This window comes from Phacochoerus africanus, chromosome 7 (genome assembly GCF_016906955.1).
Source record: "Phacochoerus africanus isolate WHEZ1 chromosome 7, ROS_Pafr_v1, whole genome shotgun sequence".
NCBI lineage: Eukaryota > Metazoa > Chordata > Mammalia > Artiodactyla > Suidae > Phacochoerus > Phacochoerus africanus.
In genome coordinates, this window is record NC_062550.1 from 14,781,922 (window position 1) to 14,798,654 (window position 16,733).

The following is a 16,733-nucleotide window of genomic DNA, read 5'->3' on the forward strand; positions in this document are numbered from 1 at the left end:
CTTCTCCCTGCTTGCCCAGCCCTGGGTGCACACAGTGTTCTGAACTTTGACAGAACCCCCCTCTCCTCACTGCTGCAAGAGGGCCTCCCCACCTCCGGCTTTGTCAGGGCAGTGACATTCCTACTCTGTAGGTGGGAAGCCTGAAGCTGCTGGGAAACCCACTCAACAGGCACTCGTGGCCAAACGAATGCACCGCTTATGTTTTTTCTGTTTGGTTTAAAAAATGCTTGGAGTTCCTGTGGTGGCTCAGCAGAAACCATTCTGACTAGGAACCATGAGGTTGCAGGTTTGATCCCTGGCCTTGCTCAGTGGGCTAAGGATCTGGCATTGCTGTGAGCTGTGGTGTAGACTGCAGACACGACTCCGATCTTGTGTTGCTGTGGCTGTGGCTGTGGCAGGCAGCTGTAGCTCTGATTAGACCCCTAGCCTGGGAAGCTCCATATGCCTCAGATGTGGCCCTAAAAAGCAAAAAAAAAAAAAGAAAAGAAAAGAAAGAAAAGTAAAAAATGCTTAACAGGAGCCCTGCTGTGGCTCAGTGGGTTAAGAACCTGACTAGTATCCATGAGGATGCAGGTTCGGTTCAATCCCTGGCCTCGCTTAGGTGAAATCTGAATTCCACCTACACTTGGGTGAAATCTGAATCTTTGAAGAGACCATCATTGGGTTAGGGATCCAGTGTTGCTTCAAGTTGCAGTGTAGATCACAGATGTGGCTCAAATCCTGAGTTGCTGTGGCTGTGGTGTAGGCCAGCAGCTATAGCTCCGATTTGAGCCCTAGCCTGGGAACCTCCATAAGCCGTGAGTGTGGCCTTAAAAAAAAAAAAGACAAAAAATGCATAGCAGATGCTGTGTTGACACACGCAATTTCACATACCTGGATTTCTTTCTCCTCTTAAAATGGCCCTCCCTATCTTGGTTGCTTTACTGAGATCCATTTTTTTCCCTTTATAAAAAGAAGTCCCATTTTTCAGTGACTGAATTGCTTCTAGCTACTTCTTCTCTTCCCGGCTGGTGAGGTTTTGTACAGCATTTCTCTTCCTTCTGTATTAGATAAGTGAGAATAATGACTAGATCTGCTGCCTCACGAACTGAATGAGGATAAATAGGGTGGCAGGCTTTAATAAAATGCAGCACTGGCAAAAAGTCAAGGCCAGGAGGTCTTTATAAATCCTATGGAAGATCTATCAGGATTGATTTCTTTTCAGAGGCCAAATGGATGATTAGTATCAGAAGGGGAGAAGTGACAAGACAAAATCCTTGAGTTGTAAGAGACCTTTAAATTCGACTCCTCTTTATTGCTTGAATAAACACTTCTATCCAGCAGTTGACCAGCATTCTCTTGAATACTTCCCGTGATGGGGAACTCACTACCCTTGAAGAGAACTCATTCCATCTTCGGAAGATTTTGTTCTGGATTTTAAACGTCCTTATTCAGGAGTTCCCACTGTGGCACAACAGGATCGGTGGTATCGCTGCTGTGCCAGGTGGTATCGCTGCCGTGCCAGGACGCAAGTTTGATCCCCAGCTTGGCGCGATGGGCTAAAGGACTGGTGTAGGTCACAACTATAGCTTGGATCTGATCCCCGGCCCAGGAACTCCATGTGCCGTGGGGTGGCCAAAAAAAGAAAAAAAAAAAGTTCTTATTTATACTTAGGTGAAATCTGAATCTTTGAAGAGACCATTGTTGGAATAGCCCTAATCCCTGTGGCCACACCGAACGAGGCTAATTCTTATCTGTGACATCTCTCCCTCTGTTTGAAGACAACCATCATAGCCACCCAAGGTCTTCTCTTCTCTGGGCCAAACATCTGTTTCTTCAGCTGTGCTTTCACTTTCTGGTTCTTGCCTTCTGAGGAGGCTGTAGTTTCTCTGTCACCGTCATTAAGAGGAGGGGGCATTGGTCATGTTCAATGGCTACCCTGTCATCTTTCTATGTTTGTGGAAATCCCGAGGTGTAGGTCCTGAATCCCTCATTAGCAGGAAGGGCGGCAATTCCTAGGCTCCCTTGGCTAAGACACAGTCACGTGACCCTGGTTCTGCCAACGGGATGCACTGGAGTGAAACTCGGTTCTTGCAGCTGGAGGCAGAAGTGTTGAGCTTTTCCAGGCAGGCCGAGCCCCTGGTGCAGGAATCGTATTGGTGTTCGCTGCTGCAGCAGTCACGGAAATCAAGCTCCTGGAAACTGCAGAACTGCCATCATTAATTCCTGCCATCACAGTAACATCTGGTGGTGGCAGTGACAGCAATGACCTCATCAGGTCTTTTCTGTGTCATGGTAAGTTATTCCTTTTTTTTTTTTTTTGTCTTGTTAGGGCCGCACCTCTGGCATATGGAGGTTCCCAGGCTACGGGTCGAATTGGAGCTACAGCTGCCGGCCTATACCTCAGCCACAGCAACACCAAATCTGAGCCACATCTGCAACCTACACCATAGCTCACGGCAACGCTGGATCCTTAACCCACTGAGCGAGGCCAGGGATCAAACCCGCATCCTCATGGATACTAGTCGGGTTTGTTACCACTGAGCCATGATAGGAACTCCATGGTAAGTTATTATCATTATTATTATTATTTTTGTCTTTTTAGGGCCATCCCCATGGCATATGGAAGTTCCCAGGCTAGGGGCAAGCCAGCCTATGCCACAGCCACAGCAACACAGGATCTAAGCTGCATCTGCGACCTACACCACAGTTCACAGCAGCACCGGATCCTTAACCCATTAATCGAGGCCAGGGATTGAACCTGCGTCCTCATGGATACTAGTCGGGTTTGTTACCACTGAGCCATGATGGGAACTCCCAAGGTTAAGATATTCTTAAAACTCTACCATTAAAATGATTTCTCTAGCCCTCTCTGAGTCATCAAATAGCTTTTATTAAATCCCCTTTCTTCTCAAATTAGCCAGAGTTGGTGCTGTTGGGAACCCTGGTTCGTCCAGGCCCTGAGTTGAAAGCATAGCTCCAGCGGGGACCTTTACAGAGCAGAGAGAACTGTCACAGCCTCATTCCAGCCATCCTGCTTCTACTGGCATAGACTGTAGCTAAATTAACTCTCCTAAGTGACCACGTCACACGCCTGACCTCCGTTACACTTAATGGTCAACTGAAACCCTCACACTTCTGGGGCCGGGATTCATTCCCTGGTCCAAGGAATTTCTAGGAAAACAGACTTAATGTATTTTCCTATTGCTTGTTCAACAGAAAACGGTGTCTGCGCTCTTTTCCCGCCCCTACCACCATATTAATGGATGAGAGTGATTCCTTTGAAGGGTTGGAAGTGTAGTCATTCCCTTGACAGGGAAAGAAGGCATAATTATGGATGAAATCCTGGCCCTCTCCCTCCCCCACAGCACATACGCTGACAAGTCTCAAGGTCACCCAGCAGCCATTTGAACTGGATGCTTCATTCACTCCTCTCCACTATCAAAGTGTCTTCAAGTGAACGCAGAAGGACGGCTGCCTTTGATTGTTCCCTCTTGATCCTCGTGGGTCCCTACGGCTCCCGGGAGTTCTCTGTGAGTTCAGAAAGAAGCCTCATAAAAGTCTTCAAATAAACAAGAATCCTCTCTCTTCCTTCGACTGCCAGCCCTGAAGGAAAAGGGGAAAAGACAAGTGGGAAAGGCTGGGTACTTAACGCCCCGGCGGAGAGGTGGGTCCCTTCTGCCTCTTAAGCCATCGGTAAACACACTGCGAAATAGATATATTTCATTTAGACCAAAAGCAGAGCAGGAAAAAGTGAGGGTAGTATAGAGTTCTGTGTGGATAATGCCTTAGGCATAATTCAGAACCACCCAGAAAATCTGAAGTCATTTCCCCAGGTGTATTGCTGAAATGTCTTCACGGTCGGGGTCAGAAAGAAAGATTCATCGTAATCCATAAGGTTGCAATTCCCGAAAGCCCAGGGGGCAGGACAAATGGCACAGGTTGACCGGGCAGCAGAAAGGGTTTGAGATGAATCTCTGACCTCCAGACTTTACATTTTTGCTCCTCGCGGTGTGGTGCCTGGACCAGAAGCACTGGCATCCCCTGGGCGCTTGTTCACATATAAGCTCAACCCAGTCCCCCGGAGTCAGCACCTGCATTTCAGTGAGATCCCCAGAAATGTGTGTACAGAGCGAGTATGAGAAGTATTTCCAAACACTGTGAGATGTTTGGAAAAGTCAGTCCCTCAGAGAAGGAACTCACTTCACAGTGGAAAGACCAGTTAGCCCCAGTGAGAGCAGTGGACCTCAGTGATCCATCGCCAGCACTGACTTTTGGACGAATGTCATGGGGCAGGAATGCTGAGGGATGAAGGGTCGTGTCCAGCTCTCTGGAGATGTAATTGCTTTCTGGGAGCTCTGACCAGAGAGGCAGCTGCCAGAACCAAGCTGTCTTACTGCCATCTTCCTACTCTGCTTGTGCCTTTGGGAAAGAGGAGATGGGACACTGGGGGACACTCTTCAGCAGTGAAAAGAACAGATTCTTGGTACCTGCCACATCCTTGGATGGACCTCAAGGGCATTGCACTGAGTGAAGAAAGCCACCTACCGATGGCTCTATTTATACACCATTCTCAGAACGACAAAGCTATTGAGATGGAGAACAGATCAGTGGTTGCCAGGGGTTAGGGATGATGTGTGTGCAGGAAGGGAGTAGGAGGGACTACAAAGGGGTAGCACCAGGGTCATCTTTGTGGTGATGGGACAGAGATCATGCTGGTGGTTACGCAAATCTATACACGTCAAAAAATGGCAGAGAGCTATACACTCGCGTTTCGCCAATGTCCACTTCCTGGTTTGGTTTTATACTAGAGGTACTTGAGATTTGGGTACCATTGGGAGAAACTGGGTGAAGAGTACATAGGACCTCTCTGTACCACTTTTTTTTTTTTTTAGGGCCACACCCATGGCATATGGAAGTTCCCAGGCTAGGGGTTGAATCAGAGCTGTAGCCTTTAGCCTATACCATAGCCACAGAAACATGGGATTGGAGCCACATCTGTGACCTGTATCACAACTCACGGCAATGCTGGATCCTTGACCCACTAAGGGAGGCCAGGGATCGAACCCGCATCTTCATGGATACTAGTCAGATTTGTTTCTCCTGAGCCACAATGAGAACTCCCTCTCTGTACTATCTTCACAACTTCCTGTGAATCTATGATGATTTAAGAACAAAAAGTATAAAAAACAAAACGAAAGGAGATGGCAGTCATGAGGCCACAATCTGGTGAGATGCACCCTCATGATAAAATACCCTTGGAGCCTCACTGCAAGGCTTTAATTTGGTTTCCTCTTTTACCCACGACCTCGTCATACACAGAAGTCCCTTTTCCCAAGCCCTCCTGGGGGCAATCCAGAATGTGATATTACACTAAATGGTGTCACCACCATTCTAATATGTAGAAATTTATGATGTATAAATGCAGTAAGAGGAGTGTGTGTGACATGTCCCAGACTACGTGCTAGAACATCAGCTCAGAACTGCTCTCCTTTGGAGTTGAGGAAACAGGGTCACAATAGCCCAGCCAAGGTCACCCAAGTAGCTGATGGTGGCCATGGGCCCAGAGGGGAGATTTGGTGCCCAGCCCAGAGCCCCTCTGTTATACCACCTGCCTCCCCTCCTTTCAGCTTAGTCTCAGCAGTTTGAGATGGTGTTAGAATTCAGAACTCATCCAAAGGTTAACTCGGAAGAGCAACATCCCCAGAACACATCAGCGACATCAGGGCATCTCTTTTAATTGTCCATTCACGCAGACAGATTGTCTTTTCATATTCAGAGCTAAACTGGGAGATGTGTCCTTTTGCGGGGCGCTCGTTATCTGACTGCCTCATCAGGAATGGGAACTAATGTGCAATGTGATTGCTGAGTTCCAGTTCTATTTTTTTTTTTTCCTATGAAGCAGGAAGTTTAAAATGTGCTGGGTTATTTTTAAAGAGGGTGCAAAAATAGGCATCCTACCAGCTTCTGTCACAGTTCCATCTAAAGGCACGTGTTGCTTTATTCAAGGCATTGGCCAGCTGAGAGGAACAGGGGCGACCTGAAGTCCTCACCAGGGAGATTTCCTGGTAGAGGGATGGGGAGTCAGTGTCTACACACTTAAGTGGCAGCAAAGGACATGGGCTTAGCTGCTGACTTGAGGAGGACAGTGATCCTGGATTTTTCTGGCGTTGACATCTAGCAGGTTGTTTCATTTGGGAATTGATGACTCCCTCGTCCTCCCCAAAGAGTCTTGGCCCTCAGCCCTGGACTGAGAGTTGGCCCCGGTGGGTCTGCTCCCTGCTGAGTCATGTATGAGGCCTTATGTCCCATGAGTCCCAAACGTGATCTCACCTTCTTGAGTAGATGAGGAGTTTGGGAGAATTAACCACTGCAAATCTAGTACTTACGAAATAGTCTTTTGTGAAAGCAAGTCTAGTTGAACTTGGCTTCCATTAAGTTAGACATTTTTTTTCTTTTTTGGCCGTGCCTGTGGTATGCACAATTTCCTGGGCAAGGGATCGAACTTGTGCCACAGCAGCGACGCCAGATCCTTAACCGTTCGGCCACCAGGGAACTCCCAAGTTAAACATTTCTCCATCACCGACTTTGTGCAAGGCACTCTACTAGGGATGAGGTTTGCCACTGAACTGTTTTGGGGGGATCTCCCCACACCCCCTGGAATAGCAGCGAAATCCTAAAGAATCATAAACCACCATGGGAATCACTGCAGAAGAAAGTTCCCAAAATGAATGGCAAAATCATTAACCTTCCTTTCCTTGGGTGAGTCATCATTTTCTCCTCTCTGCTCAGTCTAGGGGTTCGCAACACACTTGCTCTGCTGCTACAAGTGCAGGACCCGACACAAACTATCTCCTCTAAGCTTCCCACCAACCTATTAACTAGTCCTATTTAAACCTGATTTCTCAAAAGCAGAAAATGAGAACTAGACAGCATAGTAACTTGTCCACTGTGTCAAAGTGAGTTGGGGTCGGGGGTGGGGGGGTGCTGAATGGGCTGGGAAAGCCAGGGTTTCAGGCCTGCATCAGAAGGTTCTGGGTGAATTTCTCCCTGACTTGAACCTTGAAACGGACATGCCAGGAGGTGGTTTGCTTTCTGTGGGGGGTGTCCATGGGGCGGGGGTGGGTGGGAAAGGGAGTTAGAAGTGGCAGGATATATTTCCGCCTCTGCACATCTGTGACTCAAGCTGGCGTACGCAGGGCAGGGGGTGGAGGCGGGGGAGCGCTGGATTCTGAAAAAGGCAGAGAGCCCAGGATGGGGAAAGGAGATTTTTCTCAAAGAATTGCCTAGGGCTCTCACCCATTCTCCACACGGAGAGCCCAGGCCTGAGGTTAGTAAAGGCTAGATAACACAACCTTGAGGAGGCGACACCAGGTGAAACATTACCCAGCTGGAGTAAAACTTTTTGCCTGGGGCTTCACAGGGGAAAAAAACCACGTGAGCCACAAGGAATCACAGAACTACAGAATCTTGGGGTGGTGGTGGCGGGGAGAAGCTCATGGGGCCCTCCATCCAGTTCTAACTGACTGCACTTTCTTCTAGCTTCTGCCTGGGCCCCTTTTGTGCTGGAAGCTCACACTTTGATCTCTGTTTTGGGGTGAAGAATCCTTCTTTGGGGGAGAACGGATGGCACTCGAGCATGGTATGTATGAGGCCAATCACACATTGCGGGGAGGGGGCAGCAGAAGCCGAGTCCAGACCTTCGTGTTTATTCCCATGTCTGCAGGCATGTACTTCTGGTTTCTCACTGCAAAAGAAGGGGCTCAGGGGAGCCCTGTGTCAGGCAGGCTGGCTCCCCTGCCTCCCCCAGATGCTAAGGGCTTTGGCACAGTCGCTCAGGACTGGAAGACAGAGCCCTGGGTTGGACAAGCAAAAGACAAATGCCGCAAAAGGAACACATCAAATGCCTTGCTCACTTGCTCACAGAGGGTGATGCGCTGTCAAAAATAAAGTGACCTTCTGTTCTCCTGGCCCGACCCAGAGTTCTAGCCCCGGCACTCAGGTGCTTCGGCTGCTTCCTAAAGAAGAAACAGACCTGCGGATGGACCAGAGTATTCACCTCCACCAGACCTGAGTTGGACCCAGGCTAGGCGAGGAGCCAGAGGACACCAGCTGGGGACTTGGTTTGACCTTAGTGATGATGGCACCCAAGGGGAAAGCTCCATGTCCCTCCATGGCTCTCGTCCCTCCCCCCAGTCCCAGAATGCTGCCACCAGCCACGAACATCACTTCAGGCTGGCCTCTGCTGGGGCCATGCCCTGCGTTTCTGCAACCCCCCCAAAGCTTCATCTAGACACTCAAATGACAGCAGGAACTCCAGCCTCTGCAGGTGAATTGGCTGCAGGAGGCAAGAGGCCCTTACAGGCAATGCGTCTATGACCTCTGCCTGATGGGAAGCCCCTGGGCGGCACCCCGCGGTGCGTGCAGACCCAGGGGACTGGCGCTGGGTTTAGCCAGGTTCCAGTTGGCAGAGTGGAGGGCGGTCAATGACACGAGCACTTATCTCATATGCAGCGTCTTCACGTCCCTTGTTTTGCTTGTTTGTTTGTTTTTTTGCCTTCTCTTGAGCCACTCCCACTCCCGTGGCATATTGAGATTCCCAGGCTAGGGGTCTAATTGGAGCTGTAGCCACCGGCCTCCACCACAGCCACAGCAACACGGGATCCGAGCCACGTCTGCGACCTACACCACAGCTCACAGCAACGCTGGATCCTTAACCCACTGAGCAAGGCCAGGGATCGAACTCGCCACCTCATGGTTCCTAGTGGGATTCGTTAACCACTGCGCCACAACAGGAACTCCTTCACGTCCCTTGGTTTTTGCTGGGGGTTGCATTTCCCCAATCTCTTCACTGAATGAAGTTCTCCGGCTCCTGCTGTGGGGTAAGGAGCTGACTGATACCATACAAATAAGGCGTGGGTTGGGAAAATCATTTTCTTTTAATGACAGAGAAAGCACACCAAACTAGAACAGAAGCCCGTCAGGAGTTGCCACCGTACAAATCAATGCCCAGAGGCCCTGAACTAGCATCAGACATTCACAGGGAAGTCCTTCGCGGTTAAGGGAATGTCCTCGCAGCATCTCTAAGGACAGGAGGTGGGAGGCAGCGATGACTCAGGATGCGCTGGGTATCTGTTAACTTGGACTCCTCTGCAGGCAGTTTTTTTTTTTTCCTTCCTCAATGGATGGCAGGGGCTGGGGAGGTTTGCAAATGACCAAGTGGAAGAGAGGCTTTGTGTATCAGCATCACAGAAGAGCCAGTGCTGCAGACAGATGTGGCCCAGGTACTGCACGGGTCATACCCATGCAACAAGACTTGGCTCTGGTCCTCCGAACAATGGCTCAGGGAGCTACTACAACAGATGAATACCAGCTCCTTTAGAATCTAGGGTTTGTGCACAAGTTCCCAAAGGCATGCTAGGAAACAGGTGGCTCAATGAAACTTCGCCATCCCAAACGGTAAAAGTCACTCTCTTAGTTTTTACTGCGTGTTATGTAGGTTTCAAATGGAAGGACAAGAGGAAAAAAAAAAAGGTGGCAACTCAAAAATTATTTGGAATATTGTGGCACTTCACTAATTTCTTTTGCTTATAATATATGGCAGAGCAAACGGAACCCTGTCGATATAAACTCTCATTATAGATAACCCTATACTGTACACTCTCAGAATACAGAAAGAATCCATCCTATCATACATATTTCATCTTTAAAAATAATCTAACATAGTCATATTCTCTGGCTAGTAACAAACTATTGACATCTTCGGAGAATACAGAGAAAACTCTGGGATTCATAGTAAATCCTCTGACGTGCCCCGCTCCCCATTCTCAATTCAGCATCCTCTGCGAACGCATTTCTGCAAAAGCATCCCCGAATCATTCATTAACTAGGAAAGGACATGGATGTGTTAGTTTCACTAAATGGACTTTTAGCAAGACGTGATGGGACATTTTTACCTTGGCAAAAATGAAGCACAAACATACTATCTCACAGGTTCGGGCCCATGCAAATGCATGTTTTTTTTTTTTTTTTTTTTTTTATGGGGGGGATTTATTCTCACCCCGAAACCACGATCAGCATGCAGGGTTTCTTCAGCTATTGAGTTAGAGATAATTATTGGCAGTGCACCTCTTCCATGTAACCATGATCACTAAGGCAAGGTTATTATTTCACCTTGTGTAGAAGATCAGCAATGTCTTGTCAGATGCATGTTGATACAGTGCAGACCTGCGACTTACTGTTTAAAAAAAAAGGAAAAGAAATCTCAAAACACAGATTCCCTAAACACAATTCAATTGAAAATGAACGGTTAAGCTTTTAGAAATAGATTGGAAACTACAAGGCTGCCCTGTTTTTGTTTTTGTTTTTGTTTTTTTTAAATGAACATTTTAAAAAGTTCCCACCCCTAAAAATTTTGCCAAATGATGTCTTCGTTATTCGTGTCAGTCTCACCAATTTGCCACCATGATTGATTCTTGCTGAAGTACAGCTACTCAAGTCCTTAATATGGCATAAATATAATGCTTATCAGGGTCAGGACAGGGACGTGCTCCTGGAACCTGAAGGGCTTTTCGTTCTCAGTCCATCCATTGGACAATGGTCCCTGGCCATGGGTGTTCAGCTGCCCCAGGGGTGCTTTCTGATGAGGTCAGCTTGGCTGCGCCACGTTGACCTTCTAGCTCCGGACTCAGCTGCGATCTGATCTGCAGGCCAGTGGCATGTCCTTTGTCTCTCAAGAGGAGGCCCCGGGAGCTGCATTTGCTTATTCAAGAGACGCTGAGGCAGTAGAGGCAGCTCCTTGGCTCAGCCAAAAACAGATGCCAGGTGAGATTTCTATGTTCGTGTGAAGCCAATGCGACAGGTGAACTGGCACGTCCCTGGGGAACATTCCCTGGACGGGACGCTTCATACGACAGAACCTTTGGAAGATGACAAGTGGATCGACTGAATCCTGATGGCCAACGTCCTCTGTAAGTCCTGGAGCACATCCTGGCCCGTCCCTTCGCCATTTTTGTCATATAGGAGCTGCTTGAATGCTTCGTTTTCAATGAGGACCATCATGTTTTTGAGAAAGTAGCCTTCACAATACGCCGAGAGCTCTGTGACCCCAAGAAACTGTGGAGAGTGGAGAGGAAGCAGGAGATGGTTATATTGCTGAAAGCACCTGTTTTCATATATGATAAGGGCGACTGATGGTGACACTGGCCCTGATTCTGCATCCTTTGCTGTATGCACACCCATGGGGATGGGACCCTGCAGCTCCTCCCATTGAAGGGCTGAATCCAGTTTTCCACAGCTTGGCCTTGTGAGTTGCTCAGGCCAAGAGAACGTGGCAGACGTGAGATTTGCCAGTCCTGAGCTGGCTTCAAGTGGCCGTGTGTGCTTCTGTGCTCTCTTGCAGAACCCTGCCTCTGCCTCAAAAACAAGCCCCAGCCAGTCTGCCTGCAGCGCGAGCAACCACGTGAAACTGAATCCCGACGGCGACAGCAGCCAGCCAAGATCAGCAAAGCCAGCCGCAGCCGACCAGCCAGCTGACCTCGGAAGCAAGGCTGGCTGAGACCAGAAGAGCCCAGCCATGCCGCTGACTCGTGCTAAATAAGCACCCACTGTTTTAACCCTGGGTCTTGTGTCTCTTTGTGCCACTACTGATAACTGGTGCACGGATGGAGCTGAGACCAGAGTTCTAATCTCTTTACAACTATCCGTTAACTCAGTTCTCACAACAATCCTCCGAGTGGGTGCTGCCTACCACCTGCCCCCTGCATTTAGGGCCGAGGTTCTCAACCTGGGGTGATTTTGCCTCTCCAGGGACAGCCGGAGGTCTGAATACATGTTTGGTTGTCACGGCTTGGGGGTGGGGGTGGTATGGGCACCACTGGCATCCTTTGGGCAGAAGCCAGGGACGCTGGTAAACATCCCACAACACAGAGGGCAGACCTCTCGGCAGAGAATCATGCAGCTCACGTTTATCAACAGTGCCAAGGATGAGAAACTGATGGAGAGACACGGTTCCTGAGACTAAAGCAATATGGGAAGGATGACGTTGACCTGCCTCACTTTAAAAGCCCAGGCAGAAGGCCTGGCAGGGAGCAGACTGAATGTGGATCTGCTGAATGTATGAATGAACAGTTAACTCCCGGAGAGCCCATACCAGCAGCAAACACTTACAGACAGCACATGAGGTGCCGGGCACTGTGCAAGGCACTTTACAAGCATCCCCACCTTTAATCCTCAAATTTCCTTGAGGCAGGTACGATTAGCACCTCCCATTTACAGGTGAGGAAACGAAGACAAGAGTGGCTTGCAAACATTCACATGAGTGGAGGGCAGCACCAGCAGCTCAACGCTGGCCACTCAGGTCCTGAAGGCTTGAGTGTTGTCTAACCCTTAGGATGCACTGCCTCCACCCTGCTACCGTGCACGGAGGAGGCAAGGAAGCTTGGAAGCGTGCTTAGTGGAGGAGTTCATGTTTGAGATGCAAAAGCAAATGCGGACGTGAGGGTTGGCTGTCTGGACTTAGATCTCTTCTAGTTTTCAAAGCTTGAAAGTCTCTATGGCAAGGAGCCGGATGCTCAGAAGTTAGTGACGTGTTCCCTGAAATGAGAGCCCACTGCTTTGTTTAGAGGCTGAATTATCTAAAGGTGGAATTCAGTGTTCTGAACCTAAGAGTCTGTCCTTTGGTCAGAGAGGCGCTTTAAGCTGGTTGATGTGGAATGTGGGTGAAACTGGGGTGAGGCAGTGCCAATAGGGTGACGGGCGACTGAGTGGAAGACCCGGCCTCAAGTTGGGGCTCCCCCACTTTTCTGAATATGTGACCAGGGCTGGGTTACTTGGCCTCTGGCTTTAAGTTCCTCATTTTCCAAATGGGAACTATGTCACTTGCAGCATAGACTTGTGGACAGGGGGATTGGTGGGACGTAAATTATAGCAGGACTCAGTCATCTGCCACACTTGGGGAGGCAGGTGAGGAAGGGGCTAAGGGGGAGGGGTCCTGGAATCTGCCTGAGTTTTTATTCCAGACTTTGCCACTTCTAGCTGCCTGCTGTTGGGCACGTTATTTAATCTCTGTGCCCACTTATTGCTGTCCATAAAATGGGGGAAGATAATAATACCTACCTAATATGCTATTGCTGGCATTAAATGAGATAAACATGGCATATTCAGAACAAAGGCTGACTGCAGTCGGCACTCACTCGATGTTAGCTGTCATGATCCATGCAAACAATTTACACTATTTACTTTCATCTCGCTAATTGATATCCAGGCAGACAAAGTAGGTGGCTAGGCTGGGATAAGGGGAGTTGGCTGTATCTACAGAACCTAGTTCAGCTAACTGGCCCACAGAAGGACCAAGCCTGTAACCTTGAACTTGCTGACACCAGGGGCTAATTCGCCGAGCCAAAGGCCTGTCTTCATAAAAACCATGTGCAACTTTGGGCCAAGTCCAATGACTTCTCTGGGCCTCAATTTCCCAAGCTACAAAATGAGGGGGTGTGGGAGTTCCTGTCATGGTTCAGTGGTTAACAAACCCGACGAGTATCCATGAGGATGCAGGTTTGATCCCTGGCCTTGCTCAGTGGGTTAAAGATCCAGCATTGCTGTGAGCTGTGGTGTAGATTGCAGATGTGGCCAGGATCTCGAGTTGCTGTGGCTGAGGCTGTGGCTGGCAGCTGTAACTCTGATTCGACCCCTAGCCTGGGAACCTCCATATGCTGCAGGTGTGGCCTTAAAAGACAAAAAAAAAGGGGGGGTGTGTGTGGAGGAGGGAGCACCATGCTCTGCAGGGCATTGGGACATACCAGGTAATTCTGTGGTCTCCGAGGGGCTTGGAGGGCCTGGTGAGGTTTATCAGGTGTGCGGGCTTGTCATCACCCAAATGTTCACATAGATGCATAGCATCCTGGAACTGGAAGAGCTCTTAGGAATGCTCTCCTTCTTTCAACATGAACCCTCCTTTTGGAGTCACAGAGGGAAGGCCTCCCTGTACCCGTGGGGAAAGGGAGGCTCAGAGTTCCCCATCTCTGACTCTGTGGACACAGGCTGCCTCTCTCTCCTGACCACTCCCAGTTGCCTGCTTTGTGCAGGAGTCTGTCTCATCACAAGTTAGCGTAACTGGAGAATAATAAGCACAATAAGTACTTACATTTATATTTGGTGATATTTACTGAATGGTGACTTTACATCAGCCAATTACCGACGGACCTGGACTGGAGCGCTCATCTCCTAGACCAATGGCTGACAAACTAAAGGTCTGTGGGCTAAATGTGGCCCACCACTTGCTTTTGTCAATAAAGTTTTATTGGGACATGGCCATGCCCATTCACTTACGCATTGTCTCTGGTGGCTTTTGCACTCCAAGGCAGAGCTGAGTAAGTTCAAAGTGAATGGCCTCTGTGAAAACATTCTTGACTGAAGAAATTTGCCAACCCCTGTTCTACACAATGATTTTGTCATGTGCAGAGACCACATCTTACTCATTTCTTATTCTGATGTATATACAGCTCCTGGTAAATAGTGGTAAACAAACACCAGTGAATGCATCCCCTGGTTTTTAAACCCATGTTCTTCCCAACATGGTGCCTCACTGAGCTTACTGCATTAGCTTAGATTCAATCTGATAAACCAGAGGTAACGTTGCCAAGAATTCGCTGACATTTGAAACATGGTTGTTAGTATCTAATTGCCTGCATTTTTAGGAGTTCCAAACCCAGTTGGTTTCTTTCTCGTCTCTCACTAGACTAGCCTCTATCTGCAGCACAATCTGCCAATAAGAGAATCCACATGGCAGGTGATCACTAGTGGGCGCTGCAGTATCCACAGCACAGGGGAGGCAGCGCAGAAAGGGCGAAGGGCGCTGGCAGGGCCCTGTGCTCCATGCAAGTATCGGGAAGGGCAGGCGCTGTCCTTGGAAACGTTCCGGGGTGTGGCCTGGGAGGGAGGCAGAGGCTGGTGTCTGATAAAGACCACACTATGGCTGCAGAGGCACACAAATGAAGGAGGCATTTCTCTGCCATACGTGTTCTGAGCCTGCAGCACAAACATTCCCAGCCTGGGCTCACGTTGCATTGGGCTGCGTTATTAAATAACAAGAGAGCTGAAGACGCTGCCTGCCCAGGAGGCTGAAATGATTCAGATAGGACCGTGGAAGGTAGGCCTTGCTGCCAACCCCAATGTGGGGTTCACCGGGCACTTTGAGTGAAAGAGGCCAGGGGATGGGGGAGAGGGTGCTTAGATGAATCAGGCTTTCTTCCCAGGTAGAGAGATTCGCTGGATGCTTTTTTTGCAAAGTAATTTAAGATTAAAAAAAAAAAATGCTGTGTCCTAAGAAACCAGATTTTGGTTAAAAACCCTCACTTAACTAAAACACTTGGTATTTGTGGGTAGGAAGCAGCCTGATTTTACTGATGACCAATCAGAAAATCTTTTTGGAACACCAAGGATGACTGCAAATATTTCAAACATTTATTAGGCCAGATGGTAAACACAAAGATGCACCTGTGCTTTGGAGTGAGCCCGACCTGGGTTTACCCTTCTGGGCACGGACCCCAAAGAACAGGAAGCAGGGGCTGGAACAGATACTGACACACCTCTGCTCACAGAAGCCTTATTCACAACAGCCACAAGGGGGATGCAACTCAGAGAGCCACGGATGGGTGAATGGATAAACATGGCATGGTACAAACACACCATGGAATAGTATTCAGCCTTAAAAAAGAAATAAAATTCGGACACATGCCACACCGTGGGTGAACTTTAGGGACCCTGTACTAAGTGAAATAGGTCAGCCACAAAAATAAGCCAGACAAATATTGTAGGATTCCATTTGTCTGAGGTACCCAGAGCCATCAAATTCAGAGACAGAAAGTTGAATGATGTTTGCCAGGGGCTGGGGAGGAGGGGGGAATGCAGAGAGAGTGTTTCATGGGCACAGTTTCAGTTTGGGAAGATGGAAAGTTCTGGCGTTGGGTGATGGTGACAGGGGCACAACAATGTGAATATACTCACGCCACTGAAATGTACCCTTAGAAACGGTTAAAACCGTAACTTGCACATGATGCATGTTTTACCACAATGAAAAAAACCTCAGTGATAGCTGTGTGACCTTAAGCAAATTACTTCCCCTCTCTGTCCCTCTGTTTCCTTATTATAACACGGCGCTAATGAAAGGGTGGTGGTGAGGATTAAAAAAAGGTAAGGCAGCAAGAGTTTAAGTACAGGGACCTGCAAGTGGAACGGGCTTGGGGAATGTTGGCTCAAGACAGAAAATCACATCTCAAATGCAACTTGTTTTTTCACAATGAGCAGAGAGAGCATTACTCTCACCAGCTGGCCCTCTGGAGACCGTGGATGTGGGAGGCGTGTGTGCTGAGCATCAGTTACACAAAAGAAGAGCGCTTGGTTTGTTTTAAATTAACTCCTGATCTTAATTCCTTTCACTGTTTCTCCCCAGCACATGCTAATCCCTGTCCTGAGCACATGAAACAAAATGAAGTGGTACCTGGACACATTACCTTCATTGTCTTGTTCCCAGAAGCCCCACTTGTGAAATGAGTGAAAACCTGGAGTGAAGACTGGCCTGGGGGCTGAAATCACAGCGATTGTCCTGGGAGCCTTTAAAAATACAGACTCCTGGGCTCTGCTGCATAGATCACTGGGGATCGGGGCGGGGGCGGGGGGGGGGGGGGCGGGCAGAGATTCCAAACTCTCCCCAGGTGACTCTGATTAGCCATCGGGTCTTGGGTCCACAGGGCTAG

The 16,733-nt window shown here is 48.8% G+C and overlaps 1 protein-coding gene across 2 annotated transcripts in view; it reads right to left on the reverse strand.

The window, feature by feature from the left end:
- Nucleotides 1-8,899: 8,899 nt before the first annotated feature.
- Nucleotides 8,900-16,733, reverse strand: part of ABTB3 (ankyrin repeat and BTB domain containing 3) — a 316,107-nt gene continuing 308,273 nt past the window's right edge. For both annotated transcript variants that reach the window (XM_047786462.1, XM_047786461.1), the window contains one exon: nt 8,900-11,094. In XM_047786462.1, the coding sequence (XP_047642418.1) occupies nt 10,885-11,094 (210 nt within the window). In that variant the 3' untranslated portion in view covers nt 8,900-10,884. The remainder of the gene's footprint in view (nt 11,095-16,733) is intronic.